This window comes from Aulonocara sp. 'chitande type north' Nkhata Bay, linkage group LG3, assembly GCF_057382095.1.
Source record: "Aulonocara sp. 'chitande type north' Nkhata Bay isolate Kocher_YH1m ecotype deep benthic linkage group LG3, A_spYH_male_GT1.1, whole genome shotgun sequence".
Classification (NCBI taxonomy): domain Eukaryota; kingdom Metazoa; phylum Chordata; class Actinopteri; order Cichliformes; family Cichlidae; genus Aulonocara; species Aulonocara sp. 'chitande type north' Nkhata Bay.
In genome coordinates this window covers 59,504,306-59,532,101 of record NC_141346.1, presented here as the reverse complement: position 1 = coordinate 59,532,101, position 27,796 = coordinate 59,504,306, and the positions used below count along the sequence as shown (strand labels likewise).

At 50.6% G+C, this 27,796-nt stretch overlaps 2 protein-coding genes and 1 long non-coding RNA gene across 3 annotated transcripts in view; 1 reads left to right on the top strand and 2 right to left on the bottom strand.

Moving 5' to 3' along the window:
* The window catches only part of LOC147336347 (uncharacterized), a 397,968-nt gene that overhangs the window by 300,342 nt on the left and 69,830 nt on the right, over positions 1-27,796 (bottom strand). The window lies entirely within an intron of this gene.
* LOC147336355 (uncharacterized) lies at positions 1,970-3,097 on the top strand. The gene has a single exon (XM_086287783.1). The coding sequence runs from the start codon at positions 1,970-1,972 to the stop codon at positions 3,095-3,097; it is 1,128 nt and encodes a 375-aa protein (XP_086143909.1).
* Positions 14,515-16,126, bottom strand: LOC147336354 (uncharacterized). The gene is made up of 2 exons (XM_086287060.1): positions 15,388-16,126; positions 14,515-15,251 (listed from the first exon to the last, which is right to left on the bottom strand). The coding sequence occupies exons 1-2, from the start codon at positions 16,124-16,126 to the stop codon at positions 14,515-14,517; spliced, it is 1,476 nt and encodes a 491-aa protein (XP_086143186.1).

The window sequence follows — 27,796 nt, the reverse complement described above, 5'->3', positions numbered from 1 at the left end:
TAACTCGTGGGAGACCACGCGTGCACCTGTCATGGACGATCACACCCGACGTGAAATGGGGCTACCTCCCCGCCTTGTGTCTTCTGCTACAGTGCCCGCCGCGGCACAAAGACCTGGGCCTGGGAGCTACAGGGCGGATGGGCCGTCCGTGTCGCAGGAGGTAATAATCGACGTGGACAGACCATCCGTGCAGGAGGCAATCGACGTGGACGGACCGTCCGCGTTGCAGGCGACAATCGACGCATCTTTCAACGAACCCCAACGGTCAACGTCCTCTACGCCTTCTGTGTCAATCGGAAGACCTACGGACCTATACACGTGTCCCTGTTGTTACGAACGGACACACATGTGTGTGTTTAACTGTGGACACGTTGCATGTGAGAATTGCATCCTGAAAAGCGTGACAGTGTCAGGGTTGCGAAGGTGTTTCTACTGTAAAAGCCGGTGGACGTGGTACCGGTTCGTCCGTATGAGTAGCGTGTCACAGGATGTAATCTGTTCGGATTGTGCTAAGGCTAAGATGTACATCAAGCCTTGCGGTCACGCTAGCTGCGAATGTCCTAATCCTGTTTGTTCAGAATGTGTACGCGGAGAAACGGTCAGGTTGTATCTTTAAGTGTAACATGTGTCACGCTTAGACATAGTCTTGCGCACCTGTACTCTACAACGTTTTAGCAAGAGAATGGGCGTGTGTTTGCTTGCATTGTGATGTTTGTACATGTATGTGTTGACATTGTAATCACCATTTGTCAAATAAAACAAAAAAAAACCCAAAAAACCCACAAAGGTGTCATCGGCTATGTATGAGTACGTGTGCTGTGTAATACCAAAACGTTCACAGACTCAGTTTATAGTACGTACAAGACAAACTTTATTTGGTTTTATGTACAGTCTGCGGTAGTAACAACAGATGTGATCTTTGTCTTTGGTGTGTCTTTGGACATTTTACAATTTGAACTTGATCTACAACACTGTGATTGATATTAAACCAACAACAATAAAAAGAGACTTTGGTATCCTACACAGGCGTGAATCTTTATTGCTGTTTTTTTTTGCACACTACAACAACAACAACAACAGAATAGCACTACATCATATAACCAGTTGGTGAATTGTACAGGTTTGAATTTCTGGTGACATATTCCCGCGGCACTGCCATGTTGGTCACAACGTCCGTCATATCCGAGGGGTCAGAGTCACTGTGTTCTTTTTCGTGTTTCCCTCGCAGTACGGACGCCGTAAGTATCATGGTGACCACGTACATCGCGTATATGATGATGTTGAACACCGCAATAGCACATTCGACGTTATGCGACCTATGCTCGTTACTGGTGAGGGGACGATATAGCAACTCCATGCACCCGGCGATCACGGCCATAAACAGTTCCACGTTCATCATCGCCAAGCACGCGTACACAGTCATGGTGCTCCGTGTGACAGGGTTGGTAGAAGTGGCGGCCGAAGCGTCGACCTTCCGTTTGCTGATTGCGGCGAAGTAACTTAGCACTATGCTCACCACCATGGCAAGGCACCCTAGGACGACCAGAGCAATCCCAGCGTGAATGTAAGCGTATCTGTGCTCTTGGTTACTGTCGTCGTCGTTGTCGTACGTCAGCTTGGACGAATGCTTATGGTCGAGGAAATACATGATGTTATTTGGTAGCGTCAGGAAACCCACGATGAGAGATGTTATGACAGCAATCGAGCTTCCGAGGCGGCCTGTGAATCGCGCCATGGACGAGGCTGCGGCGCCCGACACGGGCGCAAATTTTGCCGCGAACATGTCTTTGCCGTTCGACACGAGCGACTTTAACGCGGGCATTCTCTTGCGGTTCATCGTCGTTGCGTGTAACGTGTCTGGCGAACGTGCGGGTTTTTTTTTTAGTATCTACTGACTATTAGTACACCATGTCGGCCGATACGCAACGCTTTGCCGAACTGGCCGCTGTTAGTTTTGCTCTGCGCGACGATGTTAGGAAACGCGACGATCGAATTCAAGACCGTGTCAGGCTGCCTGCACGCGAAGTCGACGAATGACCATCGGTGGTACAAAGTGCAAGGCATAACGAGAACGCTGGACTCTATGGCTCAGCATAGAAGGCGAGGAAACCATAACCTGATAAACATGGACGTGTTCACACGAGCGCTGCAAGACCGACACAGCAACCCCGAAAGTAAGTTGGACTGGGTCGTCGACTACATCAAACAACTGAACGTCTCCGAGAGCAAGGCTTCAGAGTTTCAGGCTGGTGTGCTGCGGATATTTACGTATAGCAAAGTCCCTAGCGTAGCGGCGTGTAGACGGGTGTGGGATAAAACACGTATGTCAACGCACATCGGAGTGGCGGTGGACGCAGATTGCAAAGATGTATTCAACGGGAAAAAAACCAAACCCCAGGTCGGTCCAGTTTCCCAACTTATCCTCACGCAACTAGAGGCCTTGCACCTGCGTCCGATTTGCGGAGGCTTACGAGTGGCCGGCATACCGTCCCCCGACCGCTGCTCGGGTGCAAAAAAGCGGTACACGTACCATAACCGCTGTGTAGCCGGGTGTAAGGGCATACAGCCAGACTGGGGGTTCTACACCGAAATCGACATGGTTGCGTACGACACGGTCACAAACACAGTGGCGTTGCTAGAGCTCAAGACCAGGCATAGCGACGTTCTAGATAAAGCGACGCTATGGCGTTATAACACCCAGCTGTGGCTGACGTGGGTGATGTTTTCCGTCACCTACCCCAGCGCGGCTCAGCGCTCCGGCGCCCACTTGGTCATAGTGAGACCCGGGACGAATTTGGTTAGAATACGGAGCTGTACCAAGCCCACCGTATCGAAAAGCATGAGGCGTAATTTCCCTTGGCTGACATGTTTCTGCACACAGGTTCTCAACTGTCTAGCTCCTACTTGTGTGCACATGAGGTCATATAACAGAAGCGATACTATGTACACGGAGGACCTTTGCTCACAAGTCAACCCGGGAGATCTAAGCCACAGGAACATATGTTTCAACGAAGAAAAGAAGAAACTTAAACGCGACAAAGTGCACTCCGACCAACAGCCTCCGCAGCAGCCGACACAACGCGTGCCTGATCACTGAAGTGTGTGTGTGTGTGTGTGTGTGCCCGTGTGTGTGCCCGTGAGTGCGGCTGCTATAATAACGCCAGTCAGGCCGCGACGAGTTGATAGGACGACGTCTGACAATGGGACTGAAGAACCAGGCGCTGCACGTTATGCTCGCGAATCCCCATCTATCGCCGTTCGATGTGATAGAGCGACCCACGGAACGATACGACTGGATGTTAATCGACCATTTGATAATGAGATTTAAGGTCAAGGCTAGCGACTACGTGGAAGGAGATCGGCTAGCGTCCATCGAAAACATGGCAAGAACACTGGCGGAACATTACAATCGAGACAGATGGACGTCAGAGTGTCTGATTCTGGTAAAGGACGGACGGGGAGCGCAAAAGCCGGCGGTTAGAGAAACCAGAGACCGCTACCCGCTTGCGCCCCACCTGGATTTCTGTAGACGAAACGCGGACGCTATAGACTATCTCACCTTGAAACTGCTACGCGACACCAACGTGGCAAAAAAGGCAGTGTTTCTGGTCACCGGACGGGACTGGGGTTCTTCCCGTGACATCTTGTGTGAATCTAACAACGAAGACGTGGTGTTGCATCTGAAAAATGAAGTCGACGGCATCGGAACCGTAGCCAGACCGCCCGGAGTCCACGGGGCGTACGTGGCGTCGTTTGCGAATCGACCTCTGGAGGGACACCTCGTGTTTCTGGACGGCGCGTGCCGGAAGAGCTCGAGCACAGAGGCCGATACTCTGATGGTAGAACTGGCCAACGCTCTTCCGGGCACTGTTCTGGTATGCACGGCAGACTCAGACGTGATAGCCGTGCTCACGGCTTGCGGGCGCGAAGGGCTCACACTGCGGTTGGCCAACACGAGCTACGACAGCAATCGACCGATGCACAGCTCCGCGTTTGGCGACCTGCTCGCGGAGGCGCCCACGGTTGGCGGTTTACGGACAACTGACGCGGACTTCGAAGCCCGCAGGCCCAGATTCCGTACGCTGTACGACATTGCGGAAGACGACGATCACCTCGGGGAAGAAGAGCTCGAGCTCCTGCACGGAGAGTGGGAAAGTCTCGTGGCGGACAAAGACCAAGACTCCACGTTGCCGCAACGATTAGCTAGGTATTTCTATCTGAGTGGAATACGAGGCTCCGTGTACGGCGAATTTCTCACCAGAGTGTTCAAGTTAAATGCAACGGATAAAGCCGAAGTTGCGCGCAAGATACTAGCACGCCTTGCCGTGGTGGGTCCGCGGGGGTTGAAATCGAAATCGGCATTCGTTGACACTTTTGAGTTGTTACCCGCATGTCACGACGCCGTGGCCTCTGAGGGCTCTGCTGTGAATAACAAACGATGTGGGGGAGAGCTCACTGCGGAGGACGACGCGTGTGTCGCGAGCTCAAAGCGACTACTCGAACGCATGAACAAACTTAGCAAGCTGTACATGGAAGGCAAGGTGCCTCGCTTCAGTCACGGCAGGTACCTGCGACTGACCAAAATGGGCTCTCATCTGTACGTTCGCGTCAAGCAAGACGTCGCGAAGTACCGGCGGCTAAAACATAAACTCCTCGTCCTTCTTATCCTGTTCGGTACGGATTACACCCGCACGTTCCGAGGACTCGGACCCAAGGGGCTTCTAAAGGTTGGTGCGAACGATCGGTTCGCGAGCTGGTGTGACGATCTAAAGGCTGCGTGGGATAACGACGATCGCGCCGCATCTTTGGAACAGTACCACGTTCTTTATAAGACATTGGCTTTCATGGCTAAGATCCCTGACAAAACGCAAGCCAGTTGGACTCCGACGCGATCGTCGCTGACGTTCAGAACCATGAAATATGTGTACGACCTGTGGAGCTTGACGCATCCAAAAGGAAGCGAAGCTTATGGTTTCCGTGTAGACGAGAACAGTGTTATGACTTTTGCCGAAACGGCGTAAGTTTTGGGGTGGCTGCGTTGTGCTACGTATGAAAGTTGTGTGTTTATGTACATGGGGGGGGGGGGTGGTATGTATCTGTGTGCTAATAAAATTGGGAATAAACCGAGCCTATGACTTGTGTGTGTGTAATTTCTGTTTATTTCACAATCATCAATTCCAACGTACAACACTCGAAATGCTTTACAAAGGCAGCTAATAACAGCAAACATCACACACACTTTCAGGGTCACGTTTTCCGTACTCTTATTCAGCAGTCAGTCGATCCGCATGCAAACCGTGCTCGCCTCCCAGTCATCCAGGCCGTATATGTGCATGTTGTGTGAGAGCAGTATAAGGCTAATGCTGTGTTTAGTAACCGCTGGTATATCCGGATTATGGAGCAGCATGCGAATCATGTCCAGCATTGCATTTTCACACGCATCAATTATGTATTCTCTATCATGTTGATAAACTGTCTGCCACTTGTAGCACGTAAACTGAATATCCAGCAGCCGTGAATTGCCCCTGTGGAACACGACGTGAAAGTCTTCGTATTCTTCTGTCAGTATCACGCGTTCTGCGAACATGTGGTCCACGGCTGCCAGGATCTCGGTGACTTTGGGTAAGAAGCTGTAGTCGGCGAGGGCTTTCGATACTCGGTCGAGTCCGCTTCCAAGCGCTGACTGCGCGTCCTCCGTTAAGGTGTGAGTGGCTTTGGTTCGCTCTAGTGGAAAGCAACAGACAGGGCGACTTAGCATTTAACGTTTAAAAGTCAGCGTGTAACGTGTCATCTTGCGAGTTATAGTACCTGGGGGACCTTTTGTCCCGTGCTTTTCCATGCTCTCGTACAACTCCTTGTTGTTAGTCTGCACTATACGAAGAAACTTAGCGGCCCGCTCTTCGTTCTCCAAACAGTGATCGATGATCGTACGGGTTTTCCTCACTAGGTTCGGGGTGGAGAGTAACTTGCACTCCAAGCGGTAGCCTTGGAACGCTTCCGAGGCGTCCTCAACTATGTCGGATAACGATTCGTAGCACTCGGCTATGTCGTGCCTGTACGCTTCGAGTTTCTCTAGGCTCATGTTCGCGATCCAAGCTTAGCCTTAGAAAGCTTGTGATGACTACTCGTTCCCGGTCGGCTACTGTGTCTCAGCTGGCTACTTATCTCAATCGGCTACTCGTGCGACGGCTGTATAAGGCTGATGATGCCGTCTACTAGCCGCTGGTATATCTGGATTATGGAGCAACTTGTGTGTAAATCCCAGTCGGTCGCTGTAGCCAGGTCGGCTGGGTAATGTAGCCAGGTCGGCTGGGTAATGTAGCCAGGTCAGCTGGGTAATGTAGCCTGGTCGGCTGGGTAATGTAGCCTGGTCGGCCGGGTAATGTAGCCTGGTCGGCCGGATAATGTAGCCGGGTAGGCTGAATAATGTGGCTGAATAATGTGGCTGGGTAGGCTGCATAATGTATCCAGGTCGGCTGACTAAGTCGGCCGGTGCCGTAGGTCGGCCACCTTGTTATTTTGGAGTAGGAGTGGGGGCTTTAGGTGTAACATATAGTGCTTTAGGTGTAACATATAGTGGTTATATGTATAATAAATAACATATCACACTGAGCAAAGTGATCGTGTTCGTTTATTATTTTTTCATTGTTTCAAATACACACAAAGAGCAAAGAGCATTGTGACATGGCAACAAACATACACAGTTTCACAGCGGTACAATGATCCACGTGTGTTGAATACATAACATGGCCTACAAACGAATGTCATTTCTTGTCAAAATATTTCAACAGTGTACCTTTGCTATTGCTCACACGGGTACGTTTCGCGGCGGGCTCGCCATGATCAGAATGTGTTGCGAGGGGTGGTCGGTCAGAGCAAGGTTGCAGTGTTTGGCTGACATCGATTGCTTTTGCCAGCGACTCTAAATATTTGATCATGACGCTACTTTGAGGACCAGGGCACGGTTTTTCTTTTCTGCGCACGGCTGACATAGTGGCCACGGTGTCACAGGGGCAATCGGCGTTTGTAGTTACACACCTCGACCCGGCTCACATAGCAACGATGTGTCCACAAAAGTCCACGCTGTCCTCTAGATCACCGTCGGACTCTACGGGTGCCACTGGGTCTTCCGCAGGGCGATGTGAATCCACAGCAGCGTGGTCGATGTACTCGTCTTCGATGTACTCGTATTCTGTAGGGGCGCTCGTTCTTCGGCGTTTAATCTCTGGAGACTTACACGCACTGGACCCGTCGTCCGTGCTTGAGCTCAGTCTTGGGCGTTTAATCTTTGGAGACTTGCACTTGCTCTCGGGATTACTGGCGTCCGAATCCGAATGAAAAGAAGGTGACTTTCTCCGACGCTTGCCTGGACCTTTCGCTCGATCGCCCTTGTGCTGCTTCTTCCTGCTGGTTGTTGTCTTACGGCTTAAGCGATCAATCGGCGTTTCCTTTACCTTTCTAGGTGGTGACTTTGTAGGAGACTTTGCGGGCGACTTGCTAGTGAACTTTGCACTTGTCGTCGGTCGATCGTCACCATCAGTGTCATCTTCATCGCCGTGGTGTTTGCGTCGTCGCTTTTCTATTCTCGCCGGGGCGGGTTCCTCCTCCTCCTCGGAGTCAGAGGAAAATAACGCGCCTTTATGCACACCAGAGTGTTCGGGGATGTCGTGGTCCGACTCAGCGTCAGAGTCGTCAGCGCGACGGCGGCGGTCAATTCGACCGAAGGCTATCTGTTTCACAGGGCCGCAAGCGTCAGAGTCACTCTCTACGATGCTGTAATCGTCCTCGCTCCTGTCGTCAATGAAGTCGTCCTCCAAGTCGTATTGATCTAGACGCTTGTCATCATCGTATCTGCCCGACAATTCATCCTTGTCATACTCCTCCGTGGCCAGCAACTCTTCGCCTTGGGCCGCTGTGTAATCGTACTCCCCTTCTTCTTCGTCCTGGCCAGATTCCTCATCGGCGTCATCCTCGCAGCTCATTGCTTCCTGGCAAAGCAATTCTTCTCTGTCAGCGTTGGAGCGGGACGTTTTGTTGGCTCTGCTTTTCTTGTTGCACTGATCACGGTCCACCAGCGTGGTCTTTGTTGCGAGCGTACGCGCAAAAGCTCGTTTGCCTTTTCTTGCCTCGGATGAAATTGTGGCCTTTGTTGCGGGTGCACGCGTGAAAGCTCGTTTGATTTTGCTTATCCAGTTTTTGGTCGATATGGCACCCAAGCGGTCGATCAGAGCCAAACTCAGTTTATCTTGTAAACCGTGGGCGTTCAGCTGTTCTACCACGATGGGATTGCTAGACACCCATTGTTCCAACACCGAACTGTATTTCTCGTGCAGCAGCGTTTTCTCCAAGCCGAGAACGCTGCACACAGCTTCTCGTCTTGTGTTATCTGCGTACAACCAAGCTGCGCTTTGTAATAGAGTCCCTATGTTTCTGACCCACGTGCCCAAAGGGGGGTTGTCAGGCACGATCATAGAAAAGCACCAGGGTTTTTGGGACGGTGATACCGGTCCGGTTGCGACGTCGACGTCGCGTCTCGACGCTTTTTCTGACCTAGGCGAGGCAGATCCGACTGAGACGTTCGACGCTTTGCGGTTGGAGTTACCGTCGTCCGGCGGCGTGTTGCTGTTGTCGTCGTTGTCGTCGTCGTCGATATCGTCGGCGGTCTTGGTGTTCTTCTTCAGCTTGTTAATTTTGTTGTGGTACACCCTCAGGTTGTGGAAGAGCACTTTCATGTTGCTATAATCTCTGCCTCTAGCAGTGTCTTTCGGAGCCGGTGTGTCTTTTATCAGCTGTTGCCACTTCTTAAAGGTGTCGTTTATGTTGTGGGTGCCCAAGTTCCTGAACAGGTCTCTCGTTGCATGCCTTTGCGCTTTGTTGATGACACCGCTGTTCGACGCTCTAATCCGCCTGTCGATGCTGGCCAGGGCGCGCCAGTCTTCCTTGAACTGTTGCTGCAGTAAAGCAATGTTGTTCCTATGAATCTGCGCGCGATACGCGCCGTCTTCGTTGTAGCACTCGTAGGCTCGAACGTACTGATTGGCTTTTTGCGTATTACACAGTAACAGCTCTGCAACAGCAAACGCATTGGGCACCCTGTCGTCCATTAGCTTGATGCCCAGATCCACTATCTCGCACATTATCGGCTCTTCGATCGCGCAGGCCACGTGTTTTGGGGTGTAGTTACACCAGTTGCTGGCGGGAGGGCTCACCCGTTTTAGGAACGCGGTAAGCGCAGGATTGGTTATGTCCTGATGCAACTCGGGTCCGGCCAGGAAAGTCTCTCTGCCGCTGAGCTCGTTTAGCAGTGTGTAGCAACACTGCAGCAGCTCTCCGCTACCTTTTACGCAGGAGTGTTTCAAGGCCCTGCAAAAGCGTGCGGTGGTAGATATGTATAACGTTCGCTTGTCCTTCTGCTGGTCGCGCAACGAAACCACCGGTGTCATGTTACCTCGCTTACGGCCCACCACGCGTGCCGTGCGTCTGAAGTACACAGTTTTGGCCACGCCGGCGTGACACGTGAATCTCGACAGATCGCATATCACGTCCACGTCCGAGAAACAGTCCACGCTTCCCGGTCGTTTACTGACTTGCAGGTCAGCTGACTCAGTGTCCAGTACACAACACATGGGTTCCACATCAGCAATGGTGTCTCCGGTTTCCCCATACGTCTGCGTAGCAGACGTTCTGTCATTGTCCTCTCCGCTGCGTAACAACTGCATCGGTTGTATGTGCTTGAACGATGGAGTGAGAGCATCCGGATGAGTGGGGACTTCTAGAGACATGTCCCAGAACTCATATCTATCGCCCGTTATGTCCTTTAACAGGTTTAAGCTTTGGACACCCGGCACGATTAGGACCTGCTGCATGAAATAAGCAGCGCTCCCGCTCATCAAATTCACCGTGTACGTGCCCAACATCGATCTGGGCTTGTCACAGAACCGTAGCTCTAACTCCTTGTCCATTTGGGACCACATTGTCACGACCGGTATGACAACGCGGTCCTCTGCGACGGACTTCAACGCTGTAGAGGGTATGTAAAAGAGGGTGTAGTTTTTCAAAGCCAACATTAGCTGTTTCATACCGGCCCTGTCTTCGGTTGACATACATTCTAAGCCATCGGCTCGCAAGTCCATAATATCCATCAAAGCAGTCAAAAGCGACTTGGAAGGGTTTTGTTTGAAACGGCCGATGTCTTCGATCACCATGTCTCTGACGATTTTCCGTGTCGTCTTGTGTTGAAACGCTTTGCTTTTCTCGGATAACATAGACTCTTTCACTGTCATGGCTTCGGCTACCTGGTCGAATAAACCAACGGTGTCGGTGCATGTGAACGCCCGACTGTCCTTTTGTTCATCTGAGTACCAGGCAGGCTTGTCGGTCACCACGAACTGCATATTCGTCCCGTGTGTGAGTGCTCTGATGTACAAGGGAAAGCAATGCCCCTGCTTTATGTTCTCGCTCCAACCGAGATGTTTCCAATTGCTGTGTGGGATAAGCTCTCTCCTTATCTTCAACTCTTGTGAAATGTCTCTGAGTCACGACAAAACACTCCACACGGTGACGTGAAATGCCTGTCCGACCCACAGCACCAACGTTCCCGACCTGCAGCTCCAACGTCCCCGACCTGCAGCTCCAACGTTCCCGACCTGTAGCTCCAACGTCCCCGACCTGCAGCTCCAACGTCCCCGACCTGCAGTTCCAACGTTCCCGACCTGTAGTTCCAACGTTCCCGACCTGTAGTTCCAACGTCCCCGACCTGCAGTTCCAACGTTCCCGACCTCCAACGTTCCCGACCTGCAGTTCCAACGTTCCCGACCTGTAGTTCCAACGTCCCCGACCTGCAGCTCCAACGTTCCCGACCTGTAGTTCCAACGTCCCCGACCTGCAGTTCCAACGTTCCCGACCTGTAGTTCCAACGTTCCCGACCTGCAGTTCCAACGTTCCCGACCTGTAGTTCCAACGTTCCCGACCTGTAGTTCCAACGTTCCCGACCTACAGCACTTCTTGTTTTGCTCACAGCAGCTTTGTTGCTGGGCGCAGAGTAAAAGTCACCAAGTTAGTGTGTCACTCCCAGACCGCAACCCGCTCAACTAGGTCTCGTGCTCCTTGTAGCGTTTGCAATTTCTCAGTGCTACACATTTAATTAACTACGGCCTTTGTGAATCATGGACGTCGACTGGATTTCCACATTACAAATGCGCGCAGCTCGCATGCGTCTTAAACTTGTGTATAGGGAAAGCGTGACCGGTGTGAAACACAGACTGGTCCACGTTGTCAACGTACACGTGGAGAACGCTGCAGATCTCAAGGCCACGGGCCGTGGTTCGAGAAAGAAAGAGGCCAAACGCACAGCAGCTAAAGCGCTCTATGCGTTACTACAGGACAGGATCGACCGGCAAACGGCGTCCAAGGCTACCGAACCTTTTCAAGAGCAAATCGACGACAACGCACGCAAGTGTAGCAACCCCTTCCATGAGTACACGGTACTCGATAATAAACGAAAACGGACTGACCTAGAAGCATCCGAGTGTGAAGAAAGTCAACCCGACCCCGACGACTGCACAGAGACACCTCGGTCAAAGGAACACTACCCTCAACAGTCTGATAATCACATTGGACAACTGCAGGTGTGTCAGGCTGCTTGTGTGTATTTACACACATAACGTTACAATTGCAAATATGCTGTACATATAACACATCGTATTGCCTCTTTCAACAGGAAATCTGCCAGCAGACCAATTGGCCATTGCCCAAATATAACTTTGTCTTCACTGAGGGTCCTCGTCGCTACGCATGTCAATGTCAACTTACTATACCCTTGGACGTCCACGCAAGTGATGCCGACTGTGCAGTAGATGCCACGTCTGATCGCGTTCGTACACGACTACACGGTGGGCAACACGGTGGGCAGGCGTGGGATTGCATGTCATATCCATAACATAAATGGCGGTAACAAGTGTAGTAATTCTCTGTGAAACTTTTGTGTTTCCTCACCACAGGCACGGGAGACTCTAAAGGAGCGGCTAAACAAGCGTCGGCTGGGAACACTCTCCTTTGGCTTTACAGACACAAGCTCATCTAGCAATCCAGCCGCATACACCATGCTGAACAACAGTACGACGTGTACTCATCGCCGGGATATGTGGTGTACATGGTCTATGATACTTGTAATGATGGTGTCCGTCCTACTTCTTGTGTATGGTGCGTACTGCATGTGTACGCTTTGCGTCGAAAGAAATAGACACAGGCGAATCGTCAGGTTTCATAGCACTCGTATATAATTTTTGTGTTAGACATGAAATAAAGACAAAAACATTTTCACATTACATTGTTGTCTTCTTCTTTTGCACATACTCATAATAAAAAAAACCACACAAAAGTACAAAGAAGGCTTGTTCCGCGACCCGGGGCTCCTCGGACCTCCTGTGTCACAAATGCTGCTTCTAACCAAAAAGTGTGGCGACAGACACACTGTCCAGCAGTGTCAGTCTTGGACCGTCTTGCGATGATGATGATGTTTCAGCAGTGATTCCTCTTGCTCGGTTACCACGGTCATAACCGATGGACTCTGTGGCCCAACGACGACCAAGTGCCCACCGTCACAGCACTCGTCGTCCATTGCACAGGTGGTGGGTTTGTACACGGCGTTGTATACTGCGGTGCCATCCCCCGGTTTGTAAATGTACGAAGGGGTTCGTCTTTCGTACAGTTTGTAGCTGATCAGTGCCAACCCCAAGACAATGAAGACCGGAGCCGCTATAACTGTGACCTTAAGCCAGTCCTCGTTCTCCGTCCACCACCAATATGGGCTATAATCGTTGTGACCGCTCATGGTTGGTCGTGTAATGTGTGGTGGTATTAGACAAAAATCACAGTCTTGCACAAGGAGCGTCAATGTGTATAAGAGCTTGTTTTTATTAAAAAGCATCATTAGTAATGAGATGTATGCACAGATACATAGGAGCGGTACAACATACAATCAGTGGTGCCTTTTCACAAGGCCAACACCGTTTCAGAAGAGATCCCCAGGTAGACCAGCAGATCCCTACGGTCCAAAAGGTTCAGGATTGCAAACATGACACACTTGTAATATTTTTTACAGTAGTTTAAAATCTTGGGGGCCAGTTCGTAGATGCTCTTTTCTTCCATCCAACCATATGGAATGCGCAGACAATCGCGACTATCCAAAATGTTCCAAGCAAGAAGCATTTTAACCCTACGGATTTCACTGCCGCTGAGTTCACACATCAACTGGCAAAGCATGCGCTGGGCGTGAACGTGGTCGACGTCCTCCAGAACCAGTTGGGTTGGACATGTCGCATTGTAATGCTTGTCGTTTGTCAGCGCGTCGGGATTCATAGCTCGGAACGAAGCTTCGATTGTTTCTCTCGTCACATCGCAGCATAAATGCCGACAAAGGAGTACGATCAGACACTCCGGGTGCCCGTCGGTCTTGTTGTATTTCTCCAAGACGCGTTTGATCTCTTGATATTGTCGGGTTTCGTACACGAACTCAGTGTCTTCGCTGAGCGTTTTCACCAACCACTGAAAAGCGGACGGTTCTTTGTTCAGGTAATAAGATATGCGGAAATGCCATGATAGTTCCATGTCAGAACACGAGAAGGAGTTCTGACTGCTGTGAAGCTACACTGAATTCAGATGCAACATAAAGCCTGCTTTGAGCTGTCCGGGCTACAGCACGGAGCCCGCCGACCTGCAGCACGGAGCCCGCCGACCTGCAGCACGGAGCCCGCCGACCTGTAGCACAGAGCCCGCCGACGACCTGCAGCACGGAGCTGTCGGGGCTACAGCAGTTGCTTGTTGTACAGACGACAGGAGACGTGATGTTTTGTTGAAGTTCAGAGTAACTGTTTATTGATATTATCGTCATTTTATTTGTCTTGCCATGGGCAAACTCACCCGTTTGTAGATTACGCTTTGATTACACAGCAAACCAGAATGTACTATATACATGTGTATATAAACAACAGCGATTACAATAAGAGACACAATACCAGTAGCATGCGCGTTTTTGCACATAACGCTTTAGGCACCAAGCGAGACACATTCCCTTCAGTGTAGCATTTGTCTTCATCAATTATACCAGATACACATTGGTAAGAAAGACTTTATGGCGAGACACATTCCCTTCAGTGTAGCATTTGTCTTCATATATTATACCAGATACACATTGGTAAGAAAGACTTTATGGCGAGACACATTCCCTTCAGTGTAGCATTTGTCTTCATCAATTATACCAGATACACATTGGTAAGAAAGACTTTATGGCGAGAAACATTCCCTTCAGTGTAGCATTTGTCTTCATCAATTATACCAGATACACATTGGTAAGAAAGACTTTATGGTTTACAACACATGTTGTGCATGTATATCAAAAACCATATAAAAACACGAATAAATATATATATAAATATAAATATAAATATAAATATAAAAGTACAGTGAGAAAGACTTAGCTTCATGGTTTTACAACACTTATGTTACACGAAAGTGTCAAGTGTATACCCTGTGGTCGTTAGAAGTAAAGTAAAGCTTCGATTGTATTTCCACGTCGTGGTGACATCCAAACTCTTGTCTGATGTCAATTTTGACACCCCCGTCAAAATCATTTGGAGGTTGACTGAATAGTTGCTCTGGGTATCTGTGGTCGATGGTGTAATGCAAATCTGTCTGCGCCCTGCGTTGTGTAATCGCAGGCGAGAACACGGACAAGGCTAAACTTTTAGCTGCCAGCATAGAGATGAAATGCGCAAAGGTTGAGCTCTCGGAAGGCATACAGTCAAACACAACCTCAACGACATCCGCATCACCTTTACCGTAGTGTACGCGGATCCATCTGTGTAGATAATATAGCATAGAGTTGAACGCATTAGACGACGTCAACTGGCGTACTCTCTGGTCCCTTCTGTCTGTGATAGGCAGAACTTCTGCCAAACCAGTGTTGGTTTGCCCTGAGCACCACACGGCCAGTATAGTCTGGTCAACAAACACAAAACAGCACCAGTGGAAATGCAGACCGCCCATGTTCACATCGAACAGTTGTGGCGTGTACACATCGGGCGACAACATGAGTTGCGTGTTAGGCGTGTGGCAACCCATGGCGATGTGATCCCAAAAGCCCGGAATGTGCGGCATGCACACAAATCTGTAGGCCATCGCCTCCGGCATGGGCGAGTTCAGCCAGTACTTGAAAGCCATCTCGTCTCGGTTGTTGATTAATCTCTCGAAAGCTGGAAGACAAAAAAAAATGTTCAAGTGAGCGTAGTGTGCTCTTGTGAAACCATGCAGTGTGTGTGTGTGTGTGTGTGTGTGTGTGTGTGTGTGTGTGTGTGTGTGTGTGTGTGTGTGTGTGTGCGCAGAACCAACCATTTCTCAGTTCGTCCACAGTCGGAGCACTGCAATGCAGATGCATGATCGTACGCACACCTTCGTCCCCTTCGGTCCTGAAAGCAGCCGTTTGGTCTAGCTCTAGATTCCACTGCACGTGTGCCACGCTAGCTAGCTGGTTGACAGTGACATTGACAATAGCGCGCCTCGACTGCACTTTGTGTATGGCACACCCTTTGTGTTTCGTGTAGCACACAGAGCATATGACACACCCGCAGGCACACTGCAGGGGTCTGTTTAGCTTAATCGTGTAGTCGACACAGAGCACAGTGGCGTTAAATGCACATTGACACACTGTACATTTCACAGCGTTGGAAACTATCTCTAGTATAGACTTGAGTGCTTCGCGGTATTCTCCGTCTTCTGGGTTTACGTGCAGTGTCGGCGGCTGCGGCGGAGCTACAGCTGGCGTACTAACAGGCGACACGCGTTCGCAGGATAATGTATCTGCTGCGTGTGCTACCATCGCGTGTTCTTCGGTATAGCTCAGATCGTCTTTGCGATCTGAAACACTAGAGTTGCTATAGTACCCATGGCCTGTGACGGCTTCTCCGTTATGTGATGATGTCGATGACAACACATAGTTGGGATTTGGTACGTTTTGCTCATTGTTGCTTCTGTTGCCATTGTCCGTCCACGCTCTCGCCGGGGCAAACCCAAGGTCGTCGTCACCATTGAATGCATTCACGTAATCTGCAGACTCTTGGGCTGTCTCCATGTCCGCGAACCTATTTTGTACACAAACACAGTGTACAAATTAGATGTGAGTGCTTTAGAAAGACGATTGGCGATGTACACACAGACTGTGGGACCCTCGCCATGTAGATGATATAGTACACTTACCTTGCCGCAGGAACCTCGGTTGTCTCCCTGCTTCTCTTGCTGCCAATTAATCTTGGGCTGGTGCTGTGTTGTTGTTGCATTGCACCCTGATATAAAACAACATTGTCTGCTGTCGCTGGGGCCGGTACAACATCTAGGTACCGAAGGATATCGTCGACGGTTTCGTCAGGCGACTCGTGAGGCAACTCGCTGTGGTTTTGGTATTTTGGCACCTCGTCTTGCGGCGGCTGTTCTGCGGGCTCGTCGCTTGTGTTCTTCTTTATAGTAGTGTTACACATGTCTCTCATACACTGTAGGCTCACCACGGCCACAGTAGAATCGGAGTCATCAAAGGGCAACAACTGTGAGCTTGCTTCGGTCGGGCATAGGGGCTCCTCTTCTCTAGGCTCGGTAATGGATGCCAGATGCCGGCACGCGTCGCTTGTTTCGATTGTTTCCTCTTCTCTAGGCTCGGTAATGGATGCCAGATGCCGGCACGCGTCGGTTGTTTCGATTGTTTCGATTGTTTCCTCTTCTCTAGGCTCGGTAATGGATGTCAGATGCCGGCACGCGTCAGTTGTTTCGATTGTTTCGATTGTTTCTAGGGGCTCCGCTTCCATAGGCTTGGCGGGGGAGCGCAGATTCGAACTGATTTCCTTTAGGGCTGCCTCAGCGGCCTTTTGGCTGGATTCTTCTACTTGTACTGAGGCGACCCACCGACATTTAATATCTTGCGCCTGGTTGTTGGATAAAACACGAAGGTCTGGCGTTGTTTGTTGTGTATCAAGCTTGGGTTTTTCACCATTGGGTACTTCCTGACCGTTCACGACACCAGGCTTGCGTTTCCATTGAGGAGTCGTTCTCGCTGCCTGCCCGCGAGCCCTATGCTTGTGGTGCGGCGTTTGCATCGCCGTTCGAGGGCCAGGAGGAGTGGAACGGCTGTGCGTTTCACCTGGTTTTGCTGGAGATGTGACCTTAGTTTGGGTCGTGATGGTTGGCCGTGTGCTCTGCTCTGAAGCGAGTGCGCTGTTGCTGCCGCTTTGAGGCTTGCGGTGGGTGTTGCGTTGATTAGACATTTGTTTGCGCGGCAAGACGCCGACATGCTCCCGCGTACGTGTCCCAGATGATCCTTTTCCAATACCATGAACCTGTCTTGATGTCGTTGCCACGGTTGGAGAAGACCCTTTGGTGGCTGCAACAGCGGCGGTAGTAAGACTGGCCTTTTTCGTGGAGGCTGCGCGCTGACTGTTTGATTTATGTTCTTCGGGTAATGCCACCTCGTCTTCCGAGTCCGATGAGTCCGATGAGTCCGATGACGACGAAGCAGACGGCGTCGCGCTCGATCCAGATGAACTCGAGCCGGACGACCCGGAGTGATGCGATTCTGCATCACTCGCACTGGAATCGGATGATGAGGCATCATCGGCATTGCCCTCCTGGAGTGCTCGGCCGTTCGTCAAAGAGTGTCTTTGGATCTCTGTGTTCTCTTCCTCCTGAGGCGCAGCTCCATTATACTCCGTGCTGCGTGTCAACCCGGCATTGTTGTCTTCGTCAGAGTCGCAGTCTTCTGAGTCGGGGGTGCGAGTGAGTTTAGCATTCCTCCACGGTCTTTTCACACTGTTGTTCCTTTTCACTCGCGGTGGCGTTTGCTTCGGACTCGGTTGTCTCGTCGATTGAGACGGTTGGGTGGGCACAGTGTGTGAACTGCGAGGCTGCTCTTGGCCAATAGCGCGGCGTCTGATGTCTTGTGCATCGCGCCCAGTAGAACTGAGAGGCGCACGTTGTAAGGTGATGGGCTTTCCTTTAACCCGGAGAGGCTTTGGTTTGTCGTGATGTGGTTGAGCAGCCTTAGCGGGTAGGTATGAGGTGTCCTTCTGCCTATTGCTCCGATTCCTGTCTTGTCCCGCGAGCTTATTGTTTAAGCGACTTGGTGTGACATCCAGACGCTTCTGTTTATACCCAGTCCTAGAATTTGACATAGGTGTGGTATTGGTATCCCGGGACGTAAGGCGCTGACGGTGCTTTTCTTGTGGTTGTTGCCCTTGGTATCTAGACGAAACGGTTTGGTTGCTTTCCACGTTGTATCGTCTCTGTTTAGCTGGGGTGTAGTATTCCTGCCGTGAATGGGTGCGATTCACAGTTGTCGATTCTCTCAAACCTGAGCTCGTGGGACCGCATGGTCGGCTTTCATTGTTGTATATGCGATGTGTCTTATTATTCTCGTATTCTCGTCGCCGCTGCACGTTCCGAAAAACAGAGGATATTCCTGGTGGTCGTACGGGTCCACACCGTTCGCTGTCGTTTTCTTGACGCCATTGGTATGGTGCATAGTACTCTGCCATGTTCCCTAGTGAAAACGAGCTGAGATCCTCTTAAGCACGGTGTGCACACATAAACTAAGGATCTGTATTTCTCTTTGGATGCACAACGCCTTCCGGAGAATACACAGGTCCAAATTATGTTGTTCCTGGAACATCAACACATAGCTTAGAGTAATCTGGTGGTCAAAATGCACGAGTGTTACACCCTACCCTGAGAACTATATTCCATAACACTATGTAAAACACACAAGAGACGACTACTTGTGAAAGTTGTATTATGTTCACAGTACACCAATTGCAAAGTGCCCGACCTGTAGTTCCAAAGCTCCCGACCTGTAGTTCCAAAGCTCCCGACCTGTAGTTCCAAAGCTCCCGACCTACAGTTCCATCGTTCCCGACCTACAGTTCCAACCTTCCCGACCTACAGTTCCAACCTTCCCGACCTGTAGTTCCAAAGCTCCCGACCTGTAGTTCCATCGTTCCCGACCTGCAGTTCCATCGTTCCCGACCTGTAGTTCCAAAGCTCCCGACCTGTAGTTCCATCGTTCCCGACCTACAGTTCCAACCTTCCCGACCTACAGTTCCAACCTTCCCGACCTGTAGTTCCAAAGCTCCCGACCTGTAGTTCCATCGTTCCCGACCTGCAGTTCCATCGTTCCCGACCTGTAGTTCCAAAGCTCCCGACCTGTAGTTCCATCGTTCCCGACCTACAGTTCCAACCTTCCCGACCTACAGTTCCAACCTTCCCGACCTGTAGTTCCAAAGCTCCCGACCTGTAGTTCCATCGTTCCCGACCTGCAGTTCCATCGTTCCCGACCTGTAGTTCCAAAGCTCCCGACCTGTAGTTCCATCGTTCCCGACCTGCAGTTCCATCGTTCCCGACCTACAGTTCCAACCTTCCCGACCTGTAGTTCCAAAGCTCCCGACCTGTAGTTCCAAAGCTCCCGACCTGTAGTTCCATCGTTCCCGACCTGCAGTTCCATCGTTCCCGACCTGTAGTTCCAAAGCTCCCGACCTGTAGTTCCATCGTTCCCGACCTACAGTTCCAACCTTCCCGACCTGTAGTTCCATCGTTCCCGACCTGCAGTTCCATCGTTCCCGACCTAGAGTTCCAACCTTCCCGACCTACAGTTCCAACCTTCCCGACCTGTAGTTCCAAAGCTCCCGACCTGTAGTTCCATCGTTCCCGACCTGCAGTTCCATCGTTCCCGACCTGCAGTTCCAACCTTCCCGACCTACAGTTCCAACCTTCCCGACCTGTAGCACCAAAGCCCCCGACCTGTAGCACAACCTTCCCAACCCGTTGTGTTGTTGTATAATTCTGTTAACCAATACCCTGTTAGACCAATAAACCTCGTAGACAACCAAGAACATGACTGATAGAATCATAGCTGTGAAGCCACAAAATCTAGTCACTCACGCATCTTACTGGTGAAGTTCCTAGCTACTGCACGCAGCCAGGACTACGAGTAATATTTACAAGATGGCAATGGTCCATACTGTGTAGTAGTAGTAGTAGTAGTAGTAGTAGTAGTAGTAGTAGTAGTAGTAGTAGTAGTAGCAGCAGCTAGTTAGTTAGTTTTATCGGTACATTCCGATATCATGGTCGACAGGCCCAAGGTCGTGCTTAGTACTGGACAATGTTACCTGCCTGATATTGACAGGGACACTGCTGTGATTGACAATGTCACTGTGCCCCGGAAAAGGAAAGCTTTATTTCTATCGGTTTCCAATGATGTCGTACACGACAGTCCGTCGGACGAACTGTCCTTCTCTGCGTTGTCCACCGCCGATAGAGCTACGTTCCAACTGCTTCTATATCTCACGTATTGTTGCAAAGGTACAGTGCTTCAAGTCACACTAGAGGACCCGGACTTCGTGTCCATGTCGCCACCTATCCGAGAGGATAACGCTCACGGAAGATTGTTTTGTTTTATTCTAAATATGGACAATGACAACGAAGTATCAAGTGGAGACGGCAGTACGCAAGTGCAACCCGACTCCTCGCAGGTGGGATACACACCTAGTAATTATCTACTGGATCTACTTGACATGGACGCTGGTATAGACGTGTTTGGCCAGGACGACGTGGCCGATGTGCAATCGGACGACGAGGACGACGAGGACGACGACGACGAGGAGCTGCACAAACAAGCCTTCAGCGCCTTCATGAGACTGCAGCTGGTCAGGAAGAAACTCTCCTCGCTAAACAATGCAATGGTAGCGATGAAGGATGAGAAAGCTGAATTGTCAGCCATATTCCATTGGGTGGACATTGTCTCGGACGCGTTGAACTCTAAACAGTTGGACAAGAAAACAGTTAAAGAATTACAGGGATCTTTGTACACACCGGTGTGTCAGTCTGGGAAAACTGCAGTGGTGTTGCCGCAGAGCATAACTCGTTTGAAGCTTAAGACCCTCGAGACATCGATATCTACGATGACGGACATTTGCCTGCGAGGCGAAGGCCAGACGTTGTTCAGAGCACTGATGGCTAGTTTAGGACCAACGCGGTGGCTCGAACAAAGCGTCATGTCAACATATAATCCAGATGTGCCTGGCGATGTGACACACGTGGAGAAACTCAAGGCCTTCACCCGCGATCTGGCGCGGGGATCGCAATCGCGAGTCGACTCGCGAGGACTGATTGTGTTTAGATACACCCTGGACAGCCTCATAGATTCTGACACCCCAGACTTGTTCACTCGAAGCATGCTTCACAAACACGTACCGGTGAACAGGAGTGTCGTGGATGTCGGGTTGCGCAAAATACGCACCCAGCGCAGAACTCTACATCTCGCGCGCATGTTAGACAGCGGACGCTGCGACTGTAGCCGCGGGAGTGGCGACAACATGCCGTGCCGAGGACAATGTTACGCGGCGTATGCCTGCTACTACAATCACGCAGAAACGCACCCATTTGTCACAAGCAAAAACGATCACAGCTACTGTTTTGCACACTTGTTCCCACAGTTGGGTAAAGTCGAGCGTATGAGCAAAGAAATGAAACAGGAGTACGGTGACAGGGATCAGTTTGAGCTCATAGCGGATATGGTCTTTACAATCTTGACAAGACGGCACTTTGGCGAACGAGATGCAATATACATGGGTTTACACGAAGTTGTAGATGGGAGTCGAGGCAACGCATCTTTGTCTCTCGGACACCACCTGCCGGACATACATTCACAGCTATGCAGGACAGTCTGCGACGACGGCCAACGGGAGTACGCCAGCGTAAAGGTGTACGACGCGGCAGTGGTTAAACACCTGTTCTGTGACACCTTGGCAATAACTAGACTGTTTCAAGCGTCGACCACCTTTAATTACATCATAACAAACACCGCACCCAGATACACCATCGAACGTATCATGCTGTTGAACATCACCGGTCCCGGGGAAGGTAAAAGTTACGCTAACAACGTGCTGGAGCATCAATTTCGCGCGGTGAGGAATTGCATCGAGAGGCTAACTTCGTTCACGATGCAGGCCTTCAAGTACAAGCAGAAGAGGAACGCTTGTGTGGTGATGATAGACGACGCTCACATAACACACGAGAAAAACACCAAATCGATCGACAGAGAATCAAACGTCATCCCCAACACGTTCAAAAATCTGTTGGACACCAGCACCCTAGAAAGCGACGTCGTGACCAAAGACCCCATGACAGGCAAAATTGCCACGGTGAAGTTCCAAGCTGTTCACAACTGCGGGTTTGTGTGGAACACAAACACCATGGGGTTCATGAGCGACGCCTGGGCGGACAGGTGTCTGATAATGGAATCTGAACATCCTAAAGAGGTCAGTCGCACTCGAAGCACTGTACAAATTAGGGATGTGGTGGAGAAGCGGAAGATGGATCGCATCGCAGCGCTTTGCCTATACAGACAGAATCTAATACAGTCTGCTACGATGATCGCGGACTCCGAGGTCGTGCAATTCGGAGTCCGGTTTGACAGCGCTAGAGACGCGTGCGTCGCCGCGTTTTACGAGACGCACATCGAGTGCGCGGGGATGGTGGGCCGGAGGGTTGCTTTCTGCATAAACCAGCTGGTGTTCGCGGAGGCGATGAAGCTGGCCTGTCATTTTGTGTTTGACATTTGGATCCCTCCCTGGACTCGTATTCCCGATAAGGCCGACTACCCGGATTGCGACTCGTTCACAAGGACGCTGAACGAAAACAGACTGCGAGCGCTGAACAAGCTGTCCTTCGGACAAATATGCTTAGAGACCAACGCCGTGTACAAACTGTGCACGGCGGCCTGTCTGCCGGATATATGTCCTCGCGCCCTCGACTCGCAGGGAAGGTTTGCGTGTAAGGTGTTGGGATACGTTTTAACACAGGTGTACGAACAGAAACTCAAGACGACTATCAAAAACGGCAGCCTGTCTGTTTCGGGGATAGAGGACATGTTTTTCTCGGCGGAGCACAACAAGGACGACAATGGCACTGCGCACGAGATGCTCATGTTGTGTTCGACGTGTAAAGTGCCGGCTAGGTCTGCTGTCGACAGCGAGGTGAAGACGCGTAAATTGTGCACGTACAGATTGTCCCATAGCCAGCTTCCCTCGCACGTGAAGAGAGGTCGGGCGAAGGTGAATAAAAAAGTGAGCACTGTCACGTTGTCCCTTGAAATGCTGTATGACATGTTAGCGACCTACGCCCCCGATTCTCATGCTGGATTCTGGTCTCAAGTCACCTCGGGTATGGTGGAGTCTTACGAGCAGAGCGCCGACGAGGAGGAATGGGAGAATGCTATGGGTCAGTGTTACGAGAACGCGAACGAGCGACCTCCGCAGTGTCCTAGGTTGTCATTCACGCTAGACTTCACAGAGGACCCGCTTCGCTCGCTGGTGTTGGAAGCTACAGCCGGTGTGAAGGCATTGGACGAGCTAACCTTCCACAGATGTGTGCTGGGCGGCGAGACGTTTCAGTGCTCGGCGCCTTTGTATTACGGAGCTGTTTTACTCGAAGCGCTGGGCGAGGAGGCTCCCCATCTGGCTTACAACGAAAGCCACCTCAAAGAAGCCAACGTGGGCCCGCGGCACACGTTCCACGGACCGAGGTTGACGGTGTATTCCGGAGACTACGCGGGTGTACCGGTTAAGAACATGAGTTCGTTTTGCAAAACTAGGACTACGTATCATCAGGATCAAGTGCTTCTGACGAACGATACAGTGGACAGGGACTACCTCTTCGAATTGGAAGAAGATTGGGAGTGGAAGGATGCGTGTGATGTGTTCAATCACGTTTTCAAAGATGACATTTTTACGGTCGACATGTTGAAACGAGATTACGCTGCGACCATGATCACAATGGTCAGCGATTATCGCCGCTCGGGGCCTTGTCGTGGGGACGCAGACGACGGTAGAACGGCGCTTGCGTTGCGGAGACACACACCTCTTACACACGGTGGACAGAGAGAGGATTGTAGTGACCCAACGCAATGTTCGCATGCTGCACCACAGGGTAAACGTTCACAAAAAAGAAAACAGACGCCATCGCACCACTCTTCGCAACGGGAGAGATCTCACGGATCGAAACGGGGATCGTCCAAGAAACACAGATCTTGTGATTAGAATGTGTCTGTGCACGTACATGTTGTTGTTGTATATACTTTCCATGAAATAAAGTGTCTTGTTGTTGTCGTTGTATATACTTTCCATGAAATAAAGTGTCGCTGCTTCCTTACTATACACATCTAGTTTGTTTCTTTTTAGCTAGTGTGCGGTGCAGGACAAAGAAGGAGGACAGGAATGTGTAGAAGACCAACATACCTCAAAAGCAATTAGATTCAAGACAAAAGTCAGAATAAAGCTTTCTGTGAATTTATTTACACAAATATATACACATTTACACCGCTTCCCTGGTAGCTAGAAACTGGTACTTTTGCTCATAGCACGCAGAGTACCGTTGGACCTTCGCTTGACGAATATATACAACACAGGGTTTGACAGGCAATATAAATGACCGACACCCGTGCAAATGTTCAACACTGTAGCTACGTTGCAATGTCTATGTGAACGAAAGTACAGCACACTGACGAGCCACGGTGTCCAACAGCACACGAACGATGCAACAGTGACCATCGGCAATATCTTCGCCCTTCTGTATGTGCGTGTTACGCGCTTGCCCAGCACGGTATTTTGTATGTGATTCTTTACAGTGTGTACAATCATGCTGTTACAGTATATGATAGCAACTGTAGGCAAAAGAAAAGACACGGTCATCCTAAGCCAAAAACTGAGGTCCTTCATCATAGGTGGCATGGCGTTGTAACAAAACATTATGGGAGACGTTGGGGATAACCGAATAGTCTGCCAGTAAAACATGTCCACCGTAGCAGATACAGCGGGTATGCATCCGCATATAGCACTCACTAGGCTTCTGCTTCTGCGGGACGCGCTCATTCCTCTATTGTGTACAATCTTCATATATCTGTTGACGTTCACGAAGACCAACAGGCACACCCCGTACTGGAAAAAGAGCTGTGGGCAAAAATAAAATGAAAACACAGTGAGTGTTACACATGTCCAAGTCACGGTGTCACGTCAAACGTACTGTAGTAGCTACGATGTTAGCACATACCGTGGTCAGGCCTTTAAAGACTTTACACATTGCGTATCCGAATATCCAGCGGCCGTGTAACACACTTTGGGTAAGCCACACAGGCAGAGTGAGCAGAGTGCATATGTCACAGATCCCCAATTGGGTAAAATACACATCGATGTTAGCAGGCCTCTTCCTCCTTCCATTTCTCGAATGAAGTATCAGCAACATGTACGAGTTCGCAAACAAGCCCAGTAACATCACCACCCCATGGATAACAGGCACGTACACGGCACTGCTGTTGTATGCTGCGTTTCGGTCACAGCTATGTGTACGGCTGAGCAGAGGCCTGATTGTCTCATTGTACCGCACGATGGTACGGTGTGAAATGTTAGCAATCGGCTCCATCTTGTCAAACTCAAGCCTACGGTGTAGCTGTATTTGTGCTCATGCGTGAAGTCCACTTAAACTGTGCCTCGGGGTGTCAAGCTCGCCGACCTGGCTACGGCACCGGCCGACCTACGGCACCGGCCGACCTACGGCACGGGCCGCAAACCTACAATACAACTGTCCCGTGGTTTATACGACACAACCTGAGAGGCCACACAAACGCTTGCTTTGGGGTGTTTGACATTGCCGGTAAAGGTATCGCTGAAGCTGGCATCCCAGATACAGCCATGTCTTCTGTAGAGATCCACATAATCGCCGGCGTTGTCCGCAGAGGGAGGCCTGATGTGAGACAAGCGCCTCCTGTTAGTTCATACGTGCGACGTTATCGCGTGAGCAAATGGCGTCTGCGTACCCTGGATCGTAGGATCATTGAAACGACTTTAACTCTGATACATGCGGTGATCCCTGCAGATAACTTCGAGCAATACTCGTTGCGACTAAAGGCACGTTTTGAAGGCTGGATAACATCTCACGCCCCGAACGAGCCGATCGCAACGACATCACTTGCAAGCGCCTTCGCCCAGGACGTATCTGACAATAACTGGCCCTATTTTGTCAGCCGTGGAGAACTCTTAAGTGACTCCGCGATTACATTCGGTGCACGTATTGTAAGGTACGAGGAGGCGCATGTACCGTGGTGGGTGTGGGACTCTATGAAAACACAACCTAAGTACACTGACGCCTTGACCGCAGAAGAGATGGCTCGATGCAGGGGAGCTCCCAGCGTGGGTGTGGGCCGAATGCAACCTGTAGTCCGGGAGCCGCATCATCGATCACCATGGGAGGGCTTCGCCTCGCCGGACCTTGAACATGAACGCCGGTTGACATTTGTTACCCAGGATCCAGGTCGCTTGCAAGCGAACGGGCCTGGTGGTCCGCCGGGTGTAATTGTTGGCGCAGACGCTGGAGAACGCTCGGACTCGGACTCGGATGCGGCTGCAGGATCTCGCGGGGCTGATCTGCCGGCGTGTTGTTGCTGTTACGAAAGGAAGCCAATGTGCATGTTGAGCTGCGGACACATGTGCTGCTCGGCATGCATCGACCAGGGCGTCAGGGTGACGAAGAAGCGCTCGTGTTTTCTGTGCAAAGCGGAATGGACTTTTTGTCGTGCGGTGGACACGAGCAGTGTCCAGCCGGACATTGTCTGCGTAGAGTGCAATAAGCCTAGGGTGTACATAATGATATGTGGCCATGCAACCTGCGGTTGTTCTACCAGGGTTTGTCCAACGTGTAACACTGGGCCGACAGTAAGAGTTTTCATGTGACTGACCTAACTGTGGTGGATACAAAATAAATACGTTTGGATTTCGCCTGTTGAGTAGTTGCAAATAAACATTACACACGCTGTCTTGTTTTATCGCATGTTTATTTTGCATCCGTATAACACATTCAATAATATACATGACAGACATACATCTCGTCAAAGTGAACACATACAGACTGTACAATCACAAACCAACAACCCGCTGGGGTGCACTTAGATTCTTCTGTACATTAACATATACAAATTAGCAGGCAGGTTGTAGTACGATAAGGGTAATACAGGGCACTGTTTCACAACATCGCCGTCAACAAAATACCACTTGGACATCTTTTTCACAAAGGCTGCGTAATGACCGAACTCATAGGGGCCTGTGTGAGTTATCATACCGTACAGTTCGTACTTTGTAGGCTGTGAAGTTGCAGACATCCTGCTACAGTCTAGTTCTTCTGGTACGTCGATCGCACTGGCGTTGACCATAAGCTCTCCGTGTTGCACACACCGCTGCCCTCTGGCAAGGGTGAAACACAGGACCGCGGGTAGCTCTGTGATATCCGTATTGACGTTCAGCTCCGTCTCCTCTTGACAGGTGCCACAGTGGTAGTCGGACACTCTAAAGGACTCAGAGTAGTCGTCCATGTAGTCCTGTAGCTTACTTGGCTCGTTTTCCCCAATATATACAATCACGTTGTTCGCCGCATGGTGCGAGACGCATTCCGCGTTACACGTTGAACACTTTGCCGATTGTCGTTTCCGTATAGTCCACAGGTCAGATGCTTGTTTGCATCGAGGGTCGCCGTCGTCCGCCAGTGCGTTTAGCACGCACTTAAACACCGAATCGGCATCTTGTTGAACCTCGTATGTCATGCCACTGTATCGAATTAGCGCGTCCACAAGTGAATTCGGATCGCACGGCGGCATTCCCGGAGTGTTACAGTCCATGTCCCGTAAGACACTCGTCAGTTCGCTCGTCACGGTGCTGTAGCT

Excerpts from the sequence above, each read along its gene's own strand:
- LOC147336355 (XM_086287783.1), top strand. The coding sequence starts at position 1,970 with ATGTTAGGAAACGCGACGATCGAATTCAAGACCGTGTCAGGCTGCCTG.
- LOC147336354 (XM_086287060.1), bottom strand. The coding sequence starts at position 16,126 with ATGGAGACAGCCCAAGAGTCTGCAGATTACGTGAATGCATTCAATGGT. Across the intron at positions 15,252-15,387 it reads TGTGGACGAACTGAGAAATG|CTTTCGAGAGATTAATCAAC; the intron begins GTTGGTTCTGCG and ends TTTGTCTTCCAG.